This window comes from Xiphophorus couchianus, chromosome 4 (assembly GCF_001444195.1).
Source record: "Xiphophorus couchianus chromosome 4, X_couchianus-1.0, whole genome shotgun sequence".
Classification (NCBI taxonomy): Eukaryota; Metazoa; Chordata; class Actinopteri; order Cyprinodontiformes; family Poeciliidae; genus Xiphophorus; species Xiphophorus couchianus.
Window position 1 is genome coordinate 4,372,467 of NC_040231.1, and position 14,886 is coordinate 4,387,352.

The 14,886-nt window shown below is 37.0% G+C and overlaps 1 protein-coding gene across 3 annotated transcripts in view; it reads left to right on the top strand.

Annotated features, from left to right (window-relative positions):
* The window catches only part of slc6a5 (solute carrier family 6 member 5), a 29,337-nt gene extending 14,739 nt beyond the window's left edge, over nucleotides 1-14,598 (top strand). For all 3 annotated transcript variants that reach the window (XM_028015324.1, XM_028015323.1, XM_028015322.1), the window contains 5 exons: nucleotides 816-947; nucleotides 1,710-1,809; nucleotides 4,262-4,362; nucleotides 7,284-7,451; nucleotides 10,474-14,598. In XM_028015324.1, coding sequence (XP_027871125.1) covers nucleotides 816-947; nucleotides 1,710-1,809; nucleotides 4,262-4,362; nucleotides 7,284-7,451; nucleotides 10,474-10,629 — 657 coding nt within the window. In that variant the 3' untranslated portion in view covers nucleotides 10,630-14,598. The remainder of the gene's footprint in view (nucleotides 1-815; nucleotides 948-1,709; nucleotides 1,810-4,261; nucleotides 4,363-7,283; nucleotides 7,452-10,473) is intronic.
* Nucleotides 14,599-14,886: the final 288 nt, after the last annotated feature.

Here is a 14,886-nt window from a genome sequence, read left to right on the forward strand (position 1 = left end):
TTTAATGTTCAGAGCATTTCCGAGTATGATCCTGAGCAAACACGTCCCCGTAAAGCACCAGCCCCTTTAAGTGCACTGTGATGCTCCTGAGCCGAACAGAGGAGCAGAGGCCACAGTGGCACATTAGGACGCAAGTCAAAGGAAACAGTAAATGATGATGTTATTTTGCCTTGGCAGTGGCAGCTCAGAGGAGAAGGCTGCGGGCTTTGTTGTAGGAAGCAGCTCAGCAGTAATAGGCTTGGGATGTTGACAGGAAATTAGTTTTGGGAGCTCAGGAGGATGGAGAGGAACGGGGAAGTGGCAGATCCAGCTCTGCGTCGGTGCGTTTTCGCTGTCTTCTCATGCATATGTCCTCACAACACCAGCCTCTTTAAATTTCCCTGTTTATGTATTCATCCGCTGCACTCCTCTGGGCTCAGAGGCGCTTTCACCATTATGTCATATTTGCTTTTCTCCAGGCTGACTCCTACACGTCGGGTCTCTTCCCTGTAATCCAAAGTCTTATTTTTATTTTTTATTTTTGTATTCTTCTCCTTCTCAGAGTTATATAAATGTTCTTTTTAACTGTTTTGGAAGTAAATTGAATTACTTTAAAAAGAGTTTATTGGCTAAATGAAGACAAATGCTTCACAACACTAGAAACTAGAAACACTAGCTGAAATCTTAACAGCTGCAGCTGTTTGCAATTTAAATGAGTTAAACTTGCTGGCTGCAGGCTGGTGATTCTGCAGAAGAAGGAGCCGATCAGGGAAGATTCGTGATGAGCTGCTCTTCTTCCTCATCTCATCACTCTCCTCTTCCTCAAACTTTTCCAGTTTGCCACCATCGAAACCATCGTGACATCCGTGTCGGACGAGTACCCCAAATACTTGAGGAAACATAAACCGCTCTTCACCCTGGTCTGCTGCCTCTCCTTCTTCATCCTGGGCTTTCCCATGATAACAGAGGTACGACAATAGCTTCTACTTATGAAAGGTTACACTGCAAAAACACAAAAACTTACCACATAATTTTGGTCTGTAAGTATCTTAGTTCACCTGAAATAAGACAAAACTAACATACAAGTAGCTTTTCAGCAAGATATAGGAGCTTGTTTTAAGTAAACAATTATTTCACAAAGGTTTCTACTTTTGATATCTACTGCAAAAACACAAAAACTTAGCAAGTAATTTTGACTTACTTTTTAGTGTAAGTATCTTAATTCATATGAAATAAGATAACACTAATTTCCACATAACTTTTTAGCTAAAAATAGGAACTTGTTTTAAGTAAATTGTTATTATTTCATTTGAAGCAATACATTTATTTTCCCACGTTAAAAGTGAAATAATCTGCCAGTGGAATTATGATTTTTTAATCCATATTAAGGAATTTTACACATTTATATATATATTTATTTATTTAACTTTTATTTTTTATTTATTCGACTTTGTAGAACTCAAAACCAATATTGTCAATATCTGTGGTTATTCTTTATTTTTAATTTAAGTATTGTGGTATCTGTCATTGAGTTGAAGATCCTCTATGTAATGTTATATTAAATAAAGAAAAAATAGAAACAAAAACTAGTTTCGTGTTTTCGCAGTGTGTTCACTGAACTGAAAGGACAATAAAAAGCAAGATTTAAAAGAGATTTTTTAAAATGTTTATTAATGGCTCAACCGTCTTACTAATATATATTTTGTTTTATTGTCTGTGCATTTTTAAAGAACGGGATGTACATGCTGCAGCTGGTGGACACATTCGCAGCCTCCTATTCTTTGGTTATCATTGCCATCTTTGAGCTGGTTGGGATTTCCTACCTCTATGGTGAGTAAATGACCTGCAACATGACTTTTACTTACTCCTCTTGGTTTTGCACTCCAAGGAGCCACTCTGAAAGGTCAGAGTTCAGCAGGAGGCTCCAGAGTTACTGTTGTTGGTAGAATGAAAGATTGTGAATTTGAATGAAATCTTGTATTTGCTTTAGTGTAAAACAAAACCGCAGTACATGTTTTTTTCTTAGTTATACATCCTCTGTGTGTGTTTAAGTATTTTCATTAGAAGCTGTAAAATTTGAAAAAAATAAACATCTTGTTTGTTCAGAAAAAAAATCATGCCTAACTGTGTTTCCATTCACCATATGATTGCACAAATTGGAATCACAAAAATAAATTTGCTTATTGGAAACACACCACTTCCAAAAAAATTCAAAATTTTTTAAAATTAAAAACATTTTTTGATATTTTGCAAAACTGCAAAGGAAACACTTCTTTCATATCACATGAGTCATGTGATCAACAACCAGATGTTACTACTGGCAGAAAAGACAAAGAAGACAACAGGAAGTGGCAGGAGGATGATTGTGCTGCATGGTTCTTAATGACTTATCGCGTGAACAAACGTGATTTTAGTCGCGTTTATCATTTAATGGAAACACAGCAACTGCAAAGTTATATTTTTGCTCACATTTGTAATGGATAGTCAGCACCAACCCCTACTGTTTCTTATAGTTGATTTATGATGTTTACAGTTAATCATTACGTTTAAGAATTGCTTTAAAAAACAGACAAACTGACTAAACTTAATGTAGTAGAGTTGCATTTTTAGTTGTACTCATTTTCCTGCAATAATACAATGGACTTTTGTTGCTATAGTAAAGTACATTGGTAGCATAAGCTCATACTTCAAAATATGAATACATTTCATTTTACGAGACGTTTAAGTTTCCGGTTATTGTTATTACTGGTTGACATTCAGTGTTTTCATGTAACATTCAAAAGTTGTAGCTGAAGTTCTGGCTTCTCTCTTATGCTTTTTTTCAGGTTATCTTGCAGCTTTTCATCTTGCTGAGTCATATTTATGTTGATTTGGCTCTAGGTATTTAAAGATTTCATAATACCATGGCCTCCAAGGAGGCCATGCAGATCAGTCAGTATGAATTTCTTTTCTATATATTTATCATACTTTGATTCACACAAAAGTAACCTGGAGAGTTTTTGGCTGAAAAGTTAAAATGTTTTTGTTTGTGATGGTAAAACAGATTTTTTTAATTTTTTTTTATCAACACCTCCAATCAGCTAATTAGGACATAGATAATACGTGATGGTTGTTATGAACTCTAAACATAAAGTCAAGTTTAATTTAACGGAGCAGTATGTAACTTTTATTTTAAAAAATATTTCTTTACATTTTTGTTGAAACTGTCACCATTGTGTGACAATATGTCATCAAACAATCTGAAAAAATTTGAACTCCTCTGTCTTCTCTAGTGCCAACTAGAAACAACCAATCAGAAGATTGATCAACGTCACTAAGACCCGCCTCCTGGCTCTGATTGGTTGTTTTTGGTCAGGCTGTGCATTTCTCAGGGATGAGATAGAAGAGTTCAATCTTTTCACAAATTATCTGTCTCATAACACCAACAAATTATGTAAAAACCTTAAAAAAAAAAAAAGTTACATTCTCTGTACCTTTAAGGGGATTATTGGCGATACAAATATTTGTGACATCGGTTATTTTCCCACGGAATAAATGTTCTCAAGGTTGAATAAAAAACAAAAAGCCTTCAGTGTTCAAGAAAACAACAGGACTCTGTTTTTGGTGTTTTTACACATCTTTACCAGTGGTGCCAGTAGATGTGAACGCCTCACACTCATATGTGGTGTTACAGTGTTTGGTCCTATTATTTGCTTTTAGTCCAGCCTGAGGCATCATGAACACACACACAGTCCAACACCTCAGCAGGGACACCAATTACATCTGGGAGACTTTTGTGATTACTGCTGGCCTTCCAGAGGAAATTGGGATTTGCCCCATTGTCCTTCATGCTGGTCTCCTGATATTCCCTACGCGGCCACAAGAGGTCTCTGTTGTAATGTCCAAGTCTGAACCGCCAACGTGCCCAGGACTCAGGTGTGTGTCAGGTGGCTGTTACCAAGCGAGAGGCTTGGCTCGGTTTGTCGGAGCATCAGCACAGGTGACATATTGAAATGATTGTGTGACTCTGCCTCTTCATGTCACTCACAGTTATCCGTCAATAAAGACGAAGGGATGAAGCCATCTGCTCCCTCACAGTTTCTCCAGGAATCTGACACTCCTTTTACACGCGCACAACCCCCCCCCCCCCCCCTCACACACACACACGCACGCAAAATTTGCTGATCTCCTTTTGTAGGGAACTTATCAAACCCAGGTCACTGTCTGTGTTTCCACTTTCTATCTTCCCATCATTTCTCATCTTTGATTTGATCTCTTTCCGTTTTTTCTCTCTCCTCCACAGGTCTGCAGAGGTTTTGCGAGGACATCGAAATGATGATTGGTTTCCAGCCAAACCGATTTTGGAGAGTGTGCTGGGCCTTTGTGACTCCAACCATCCTGACAGTATGTTTGTTTTTGATCATCTCATTTTCCTACATACCCACACACACACACACACATACACTGAGCCACTAGTGGACATTTGTATTTTCAGTCCAACCCTTTGTATCCGTCACCTTAAAAATGCAATAATTTCCATTCTGTAACAGATGAAAAATTACTCCTCAAACACTGAAGCTCAAAATGGTTTCCTCCCTACTTTTCCTGCCGAGCCAACTCTTCAAATATTTATTTCTGTAACTACCTAAATATACCTACTTTGAAGTCTGTCACCACAATTTACAATTTAGTTCTACTTAAGCATCGTGAACTAGGTGTAAAATTGCTTGAACTGTATAAAATATGCATACTTTCTCTGAAATCTGCCTCCGTTTCTCTGAGCTGTCCAGCTGAAGATGTAAATTCTCTTGCACAGATTTTACTAATATGTCTGAGCAGGACCTTGGCCTGCATAAATATGTTTAATTTACATAATAAAAAAACACTGCAAAGGTGATGCTGACTAATGGAGCTGCATGTTTATCCTGCTGCTCTCATAGGAGGGTTGATTCATTTTCTGCAACTGATCCATTTCTGTCTTTCATCTCTATTATTTTTTTTATATTTTAAGCTAGATTGCTGTGTATTTTCTTTCACACACTAATTACATGAAAAATATTTTTTTTCGTTGTCTTCCATCTTTTGGTTTAAAGAAAATGGAGCCGAGGAAACAGTTTTTACCCCCAGCAGAAGAAACTTGCAAGAAATGACTCATTGGTGTTGAACATTTTGTGATTTATTCATTAATTTTTCATCCAATGTTTACATAAAAAAATGTAATTTAAAAAATATGCATCGAAAATGTGAATGAGCTTAATTTTGGAAAACGCGTTAATCATGTTTTGTTGAGTGATTAAACTCAGCTAGTAGCCAAACCTCACTGTAAAATAAATCAGTCTCGGTTTAGAAATAATTAGTGACATATAAAAAAAAAATTAAATTAGTCCGTTTTCTATTTCTTTTCCTGTTTTGTTGTAAATCAATAATCAATCCAATTTTAATCCAGCTTCCCAAAAACAAGATTTAAAGCGCACACACTGATGACATCACATAAAGCAAAGGTTTACTGCTTAGACTTTTAGTTTTGGTTTTTGTTGTGCTTTTAGTTGCATGTTTTGAATCGGATTCATGTGTAGTAAAATGTTTAAGCCATGTGAAAAAACTGCATGGATTTTAGGAAATGTCAGCAACATTGAAACATGGAAGTGAACACATTCCTGCATGCCAACTTTTCTATTAAAGAGTTAAAGACTCAGATCCATTTTTCAATAATCTAGTTGTTTAGATCATATTATAAATTGAAAGGAAAGGCTACACAATTGAAAACCATTTCTTGTGCTAAAATCTTGGCTCATTTTGTGAGAAATAGTCTTTTATTTGCCGTAACAGCCTTGACACCTACCATGAATTTGGTAGTTAAAAAAATATGTGGGCAAGAAACAACTCCTTAAATCATGATCATTCTTTAAAAACTAAAAAGGCAAAATAAGTCCACTGCAAAATTCAATACCCTGTAAAACCACCTTCAGCTGCTGCAACTTGAACCGAGCTTTGCTTTGACCTTTCAGGTCGCTAAGTAAGAATTTTGATCGACTCTTTCTTTCTCTTCCTTTTTTTTAAACTCTGTTGGCTCAGTTCGCTGAGGTTTGAAGATATTAATTTGGTTCTTTTAAGGTTTCAACACTACATTTCAATCAAGTTGAGGTCTGTTCTTTCACTGGGCTGTTGCAACAGCTTGATTTCCCCCCCCCCCAGCTATTTCTTTGTAGATTTGCTGCCATGCTTGAAATTGTTTTTTTTCTTTGACATTTTTCAGCATGATCTGACTTTTTTATGAACATGAAGGGATTTCTATTCGAAGGAAAGTTAAATATCATCCAGAAAATGTTCAACTCCAAAATAAAAGACTCAAAAATCCTGCAACTATTTGAATAAAACCTTAGGAGCAAACAAGATCTGTTTACCATGATTGAATATTTGAACATTTATTGAGCCCTTGGAGCGTGACGTCACACACACACACAAGACCCCGCCCCCATCTGGAGGGCAACAAGCTGCTGGCTAACGATGGCTAGCATTGGTTTTAGCTGTTAAGTTGTCGATATAAAACGCTAAATCTTAAATGCACGCCTGATATATAAAGGATAAAGGGACACAGTGCTTTGCTACACTATGACAACTAGATAACAAGGTCAGTAAAAAGTCTTAATTAAGAAAAAAAAAATAGCGAGAGAAGTAGTTCAGCTATGCTAGCTTGACTTTGACAACCTTACCATGTAGATGTGACAATTCTGACAGATTATCGGTAGATCAGGTGTTTAATCAACCACTGCTGTGTTAGATTAGCTAATAACAACGATAGCTAATCTTAGATTAGCTAATAGCAAATTTACCACAGCAATTACTTATTAATAATCACAAAATAAGCATCAAGGCTGAAAACATTCAATTGTAACGGGCTGAATTTGCTGCTCTTTGTGTAGAAAATGTTTGAGTGTTTTTGGTGTTGAATCCTGATGCATTTGGTGGCGTTGTTGTCGGTTGCTATGGCAACGAGTCAACGTGTCGCGTAGCCAGAGTGAGAGAGAAAACAGTGTGTTTGAGTTGCTCCTTAACGGTTTCTCTGCGTCATGTTTTCGTTTGCTGTGGCGCACTGCACTAAATTAATCAAACCTACATTTCCAGGTTTCATTTATCTAATTGTTCTACCGCGGCTGCGCGGCAATGAATGGCGTTGTAAAAAAAAAAAAAATCGTCTTTTTGCCCTCCAGTGTTGAGCGCATGCGCAAAATTTCCGGATATAAACAACAACATGCAGGTGGGCCATACATTTTTACACAACCAACAAGTTGTTAAATTTAACCAGAGGTTCGTTATTTGTGCAGGGCATCCTGGGACTGAGTCTGTACCAGTGGAAAGTGATGACGTACGAGGACTACACCTACCCCACCTGGTCCATGGTTCTGGGCTGGCTCATGGTTATTTGCTCGGTTATCTGGATCCCCATCATGTTTGTCATTAAGATGCACCTGGCCCCTGGCACCGTAGTGGAGGTAATAATTAAGATGAAACTGCGGCAGCATATTGTCTATTGTTTTTGACACACACACACATACACACTGGGAAATCAATAGTCTCATCCTTCCCTCATTAGCATGGAGAGGGGCCTGCAGGCTGAGGATTAATTCGTTCATATTTCTGGGAGTCTTCCGAGTCTCTTTTAAACACTTTGATTAATGGATGATGATGATTGCGGCTTTTTGTCCAAACAGCTTTGTTTTCTCAGTATCGCTGACAGAAGCATCAATTACAGATTTTCCGTCAAGATTACTTTTGTTATCTGGGAAACTAACCATGAATGCAAGCGCTCATCTGATCTAAAGATAATTAATTAAGTCCTTCTTACATTTTCTCTCTTGATTGTCACATTACGCTCTATACATTCCTCCAACCAACTGATTTTAGACTTCAGTCACTGTTTTACATCAAAACTGGCATTCTAGTATTAGCCGTCAGCCTCAAATTATTCCTGCACTTTTGTGTCTCCGACAACCTTCTGTTTAAACCAAAACCAACTATTAGATTGTCTTGTTTTCCACCTTTGTACAATCTACCTATTTTTGCCAGCTTAGACTCCTCAGTGTGACACATCTAATTCTGTTTGAAAAGGTGTAATAAATGACTTGAACATTGGAAAAAACACCCAAAGAAAACTCACTATAGGTAGAATATGCAAAATCTGCACAACAATTCAGCTGAGTGTGGACCAATTTGTTATGGTGTTACATGCCACTGAGAATTTCACCTTTTATTGCTCCATATGCAATTCATTGATCCCTATTGAACTTTATTGCATCTTTATGTGGTAGACCTGCAGTCCACCTGTGTGTGATTTATTTTCAGACATTCTGTAAAGACTGGAAGTTTGTTGGATGACAATAATGTATAATAAATAATATGAAGACAAACTCAGCAGACATATCAGGGAGGCAGTTATGGAGAAGTTCAAAGGATGGATAATTTATATAAAATATAACAATCTGCAGAGTTGGGTAGTAATTAGCCACATTTACTCAGTTACATTTACTTGAGTAGTATTTCCACTGCATAAGTCTTAATACTAGGGTAGAAATACAGCTTCCACTGGGTTCAAGAGGCTAACGGCAAATATATACCCTCAAAGAACAAATAAGATTTTTATTTTACTTGAGGTGGCCATCACAAATTTCCTTCTAACCAAACATTTCATTCTTCACAAAAACTTAAAAGCAGACCTCTGTTGATGTCCACATAAGTCCCACCAGCTGCAAATGTACCACAGGAAAAAGGATAAAGGTTAAACCTAGATAATGTGTCAAGAATAATCTACACGAAATCCCAAACCAGGGCTACAAGAACAGAGTTATGACACTTTTTTAGTCCTCTGTGAGAGAGAACAAATTTCTCTGTTGCAGACATAAAGTCAGACCTACAATGGAGTGGCTTGGATAAAAGCATATTCCTGTTTCTGTAGAGTCTGGTCAAATCAGACCTGTGTCCATGTGAGAGTCTGTGTCCTTGAAGTTTATTTTAAAAGACTGTTTCCACTGATTGAGCCTGAGCTATTTTGTGAAGAAAAATAGCAAAATTTCCACTTTTAGATGTGCAAAGCTTGTAGCGACCTTCTCAACAAGATTTGCAAAAGTAATTTCAGAAAGTGGTGCTTCTACAAAGTATTGAGTCAGAGGTCTGAGACAAGTACAAAGAACACTTGGAAAGAAAATCAGAACATTTCTCATTTTTCTTCCTCTTGACAATTAAGTCCTACTTTGTTTTAGTCTATCACATAAAATCACATAAAATACATGAGACATGTTCTAGTGGTATTGATAATTGTGAAAGCCAGCATATGTATTAGGATTGCACAATACAGTATATCATCACTAAATGTGTTTCCATTTGCCATAGAATTATGCAAATTGGAATTATGAAAATAAATTTGCCAATTTTGAAAAAAAAAAAAACAAACAAGTTTAATGATCAGGAGTTTTTGCTGTAGGTGGTTTTTCAGTCGTATAAAAATTAGTTTAGATATGATCAATTTTGATGACTTATTACATTAACAGACGTAATCATGTGTGGTTTTAATTGTGTTTCTTATTTAATGGAAACACCACAATTGTGAAATTGTGTTTTTTGGACATTAGTGGAATATTGACAATGTTTTTACACATGTTATTAATGGAAATGTAACTTCTGTCTGTGCTAATAGCATTTAGACTTGACGTGTTTTAACTAAAATGTGAGAGAAGTGGGCCAATAGCCAGAACAGATAAATCAAGATTAACCATAGAATAACACAAATTGAAATTATGAAAATAAATTTGCTAAAACAAAAATTGAGCAAAATCTCCCGTTTATTAGTTTATATCGCAAAGCTGCAATGGGAACATATTTTTTGCATCACATGAGTTATGTGGTGAACTAGATGTCACTACTGTCTGAAACGACAAAGAAGAAGACAGGAAGTGGTGGGAGGATGATGGTATAGCATGTTTTTAATGACTTATTCACGTGTGATTTTAATTATGCTTCTTATTTCATGAAAACACAGTGATTACGAAATTGTGTTTTTCGTCATTAGCAAAATATTGTCAAAATTTTGCGCAATGGAACTTTATGCAAGTGCGTATAAAGTTGATATCTGGAAGGATTGCTTGAAAAGCAAATTTTGGTGATGAATAAGTGTCACAAATTCACACTTTACACATTAATAAGATATTCAGCCTGCTGGATAAAGTCTAACTGCAGCAGAAACTTCAGTTTTCAAGACACTTAAAAGTCACAAAGAGTGTTTCTGAAGCACACACATGAGAAATATAGGAGTATGTAAATTTATTGCAACTGATATTATCATTATGATTTACCAAAACCTGACTCTGTATGGTTTTCTAATATCATATAAGCCCTAATTTGTAATATCTAAAGCAGTGATATGAGATCGGACACAGTTAATAAAACATCTGACAGCAGAATGCTAATATAGCCCTGATTTGTTGGCTTAAACCTTTAACTGGGCTGTGTTTTCTCTTTCAGCGTCTGAAGTTGGTCTGCTCCCCTCAGCCTGACTGGGGGCCTTTCCTTATGAAGCACCGTGGAAATCGCTACAAGAACATGATCGACCCATTAGGAACCAGCTCCCTGGGTCTCAAACTGCCCCCAAAGGACTTCCAGCTTGGTTCCTATCAGTAGCAGCTGCTCTGGAAGCAACACCTTCCAAGTTTTGAGAAGGGGGCGCTTGGAGTGGGGTGGACGCCTGCTTCCAGGCTGTTTTGTCCTCCACCTCTTCTTCCTCCTCCTCTGATTTTTCTCCCGCTTTATGTTTCACTCTGTCTGCTTCCCCTCTTTATCACGGAAGTGGAAACAGGCTTTTCCTCTTCTATTACTTCTTCACCTCTTCCCGTCTTGTCTTAGGGAGGGGTGGCTGTCCAAGTGGAGTCTGCTCTTCCTGCTGCTACTTGGTACTCGGTTAATGGGCTATCATTGCCTCCCACACATGACCACTGATTACTCCACAGCCCCCCTCCCAGGGAACTCATTCCAAGAGAAAAATTGTGTCATAAAATGACACAACTCAGACTGCACTTGCAATATTAGAGTCATAGTAGCTGCTCCCCATGGAGTTGTGTTTGTTTGTTTCTATGCGTGTGTTTGTGTGAGTGTGTGAGTGGAATTTCATTTCTGTGTAGAGATAACAAATCATGTCGGCGCAAGCAAGCAGACAGAAAAAAACGAAAAGAAAATTAAACTCCAGGAAAAAAAGAAAAAGAAAAAACGAAGTTCAGTAAGCTTGGTTGGGGATCTTGGTTTTGGGTCCATCTGTGTATAAAATTTCACCTGAATTATAGATAGTATCTGAAAAAAATAGACCTAGTATGCTTTGTTATCACATTTCCAGCACTATGTATTAATAGTCACATCAACTACAGCTCAGTCGCTCTTGCTTTGTCAGAAATAGATTATGATATCTGTAATTTGTGCCTCCTATGTCCCAGTAGAGTGGCGAATGCATCCTGATTACCAGTTCTGCGTGTTTCACTTTGGCCTTTAACAACTCAGCATTGGAGCAGAAGCTTGGACTCTCTTTGTCTCTGAACCCGAGAGGTAGAATGTGATAACTTATCTCTTTTTAAGTTGTGTTTTTTTTTAAGTTGCTTTGTCTGTGAATTTAAAGCGGTGCAAAGTAGAAAGCTATCCGAATAGTCTAGCCATCATTTTCGTTGGCGATTACTTGGCCAATTAATTAACCCTTTCAGGTTGACGAAGGTGACCTCTCTGTGCATAAATGTCTATTAAATTCTGTATGTATGTGTTGTGACTTTGTCAAGCCATATATATAAATATATAAATCTTCTTTGCAATGTATGTTACATAAGTAGAGTAACTATATCAAATATATAAGCATACACTTTATTAGAGTTATATATATCTACTGTCTATATATATATATATCTATAAAACCTCCAGAGGAGGAAGGAAGAGTGAGAGTGTTTGTGTGTGTAAATGTCTCCTAATGTTATTCTTGCTAACATGTAATGTTTTGTACAAAGTGCAGTCCTTCTGGAAAAAAATGATCCCGACTATCCTCAAGTAATAAGTGTGTGTTGTCACTTCCTCACTATAGGAGCTACTGCTATGTGCAAACAAATTAAGATTTAGAGTAGAAGAAAAGGCCTCGCTCCCCTGAGGAAGTAGACTTTGTCTCTTGTTGTTAGTGGTAGATTATTGGAGACCTCGCTGTCATTTCGGAACATGTTGCCTCTCTCTCCGTGTGTCCTCGTTGAAACAGGGTCTCAGGTAAACTCGTCAGACTACTGCGGTAGCTGCAGGAATAATAGCATAAGGAAAATTAGAGCCTTCTTTGTGTTTAATCACAATGAACACCCAGCTGGGAAAGCTTGTTTTCCTGGAGAACCTCCATGGAGCCTGATTTTTTTGCTCACCTTTGCTTAAATGCAAAGTGAGTCACTCTGTTTTGAACAGCTGTGTTGCAGGGTGTCATTATGTCGGTGTGCGCTTCATGGAAAGCTGTAAAACATGTTTAAAAGTAACTTTTTGAATGATTGTAATGAACCGCAGAGGAAAAGGGTCTGTGCAATAGTTTGCTGCGGTGCATATATTATTTGTAAACGGCAAAAGGCTTTTAGCAGCTTTTCTGGACCCATCACAGTCCCAACGTGGTCCGTCAGAATCAGACGCATTAGTGAAATTTAGCACTTGTTTCCTTTGAATTATTATGCTCTGACATCATACGCATAACTGAGTTGCTGTAAGTGGATTTCTGTGGGTTTAAAAAATTTAAAAAGTGCAGCTCTGCAGGTAATCGGACTTGAAATGTCACGGCAGGCCACTAATGAGGGCTGCCAACCTATTAACTTAAAAGAAACACCATGCACCTACTTATAAGCAATTAGTCATTTTTGCATTGGACCAACTGGATTCATATTTTTTTAGCTTAAGCAGAGTTCCTGATTGGCATAATAGATGCTTTTATCACTGCAGGCTTTCAATGGTGGAGTGTCTTTTTTTACCCGGTTGAAAAAGCAATTGCTAAAAGTTTAAGGCTCTCTATTCCTACTTCTCTAAGCCATGTCTTTTCATGACCTTGATATGAAAATAGCACAGATACTAAGAGGTTATTTGAAAGCAAAACATAATCAATTAATGAGCACAAATATACAGATGTTAAATAGCTTGCTCGCTGCACTGTGTTCCTTTTAGTATGTCGTGCATTTAGCTCTAGCTGTGATTTAAAAAAAATGTATGTCTGTTTCTGGCTTGTGGGTGTGCGTGTGTGTTTGTCTCTGTATGTTTAATCAATCTCCACGTAGCTGTCAATCAAATGTTTGCATGACTGGTCTGAGCTGACTGTAGAAATAAGAGAGGAGGATTTACAAGCAGTTCCTAGTATGACGCTAAGCTAGCTTTGTAACGCTAACTTTCAATACAGATTTGCTCCCAAAAAAAAAAAAGATACTCCGATGGCTTCTCTTCTAATCAGAGATTGAAAAGCAAATGTTGTATGATGAGGGCATTTAGCTTATTCCTGCAAGACTTTAAAGATAAAACCCTTTATGACTTTACTCAGAGGTGAGACCTATACGTATATATTTTATGTCCCTGTGTTACCATTTGTGTAGGGATTCTTTGCGTTTGGTTTGAGAAGAAAAAAAAATCAGCTTAGGGTTTTGTTTGAACCACATATATTTGTAAAATATATCAAATGAAGAGCTTGCATGATGCAGTTTGTGTTGCTATAACTCAATGTCCATGTGTAATTATCTGTTTTCTTCCTGAAGTATAAGTCTCTGCATGTTTACTTTAGGGAACCTTTAGTTGAACATAAAGATACAAAATCTAGGGATGGCATCAGTTTAGAGATAAGAAAAAAACATATACGTATGTATAAATATGAAGAAATCTCTTGGCCTACAAGTCACCACTGGGCAGTGTAAGTAACCAAAGAACGAGTACTTTATGTGGGATTGTTGTTGAAACATAAAAAGTTTAAAAAGGAATGTGTCATGTGCGTATAGGAAGTCGAGATACTGCCATCCATTTAACATGTAGTTGTTCTTTGATGTTTGCCAATATGTTACAACACATCTTCAGGTAACCATTGGCCTTATAGATGTTCTCGAAAAAGTAGAGTTATTATTATTATATGTATTTCAAAATTAACACCGCAGCATAGCTGTCTGTCTCATATGGTACCAGTATTCCTATTGTTATGTCTGTTGTGTCTTTTTGGCACTTTATTGTGTGACCTATGAGTGCATAGGTTAAATTTCTAATTACTTGAGTAATGTCATATATTTCTGTGTGTCCTATATGAGGCACTGCTGCCTATGGATATAGATATGTGCCTCCAACATCCCATGACATTCATTTAATTTAAAAATTGAGAATATATATATTATAAAACTATGTTTTAAAATGTGTGTTATGTGTAAAAAAAAAAAAATAGAAGATATATATCATAAATGTGAAAAATGCATCTATTTATTTTCATCATCAATTATTGAGGCCCTACCTCATATTTTGTATTTATGTATAGAAATGCAATTGGATTATAGTATCTTTGCCAATAATAATATATCGCTAATAAATCATGAAATGTATAACATATGACTCAATAAATAAATGTTATTGTTTTGCTTTGTTGTTGTTGTCACTGACTTCTTTTGCATTCGCGAAGCCTAAAACAACACTGACGTGAAAATTAGGTTACAGCGAAAAAGTCCCCTTTGTGATTCAGCCTGCCACTCAACTTCCACATTCAGCCGCTACGTAACTGAAGGCGTCTCCTCGGTGTGCTGCGTGAAAACGACACACACTGTTCGTTGTTTACTGGAACATTATGATCAAAGAAGATGAGAGTAGGAAGAAAGAGGATTTGAACACTCCTGCAGGCGCGTTGTTTGTTGGAACATGTGATGCGCTGCTCTG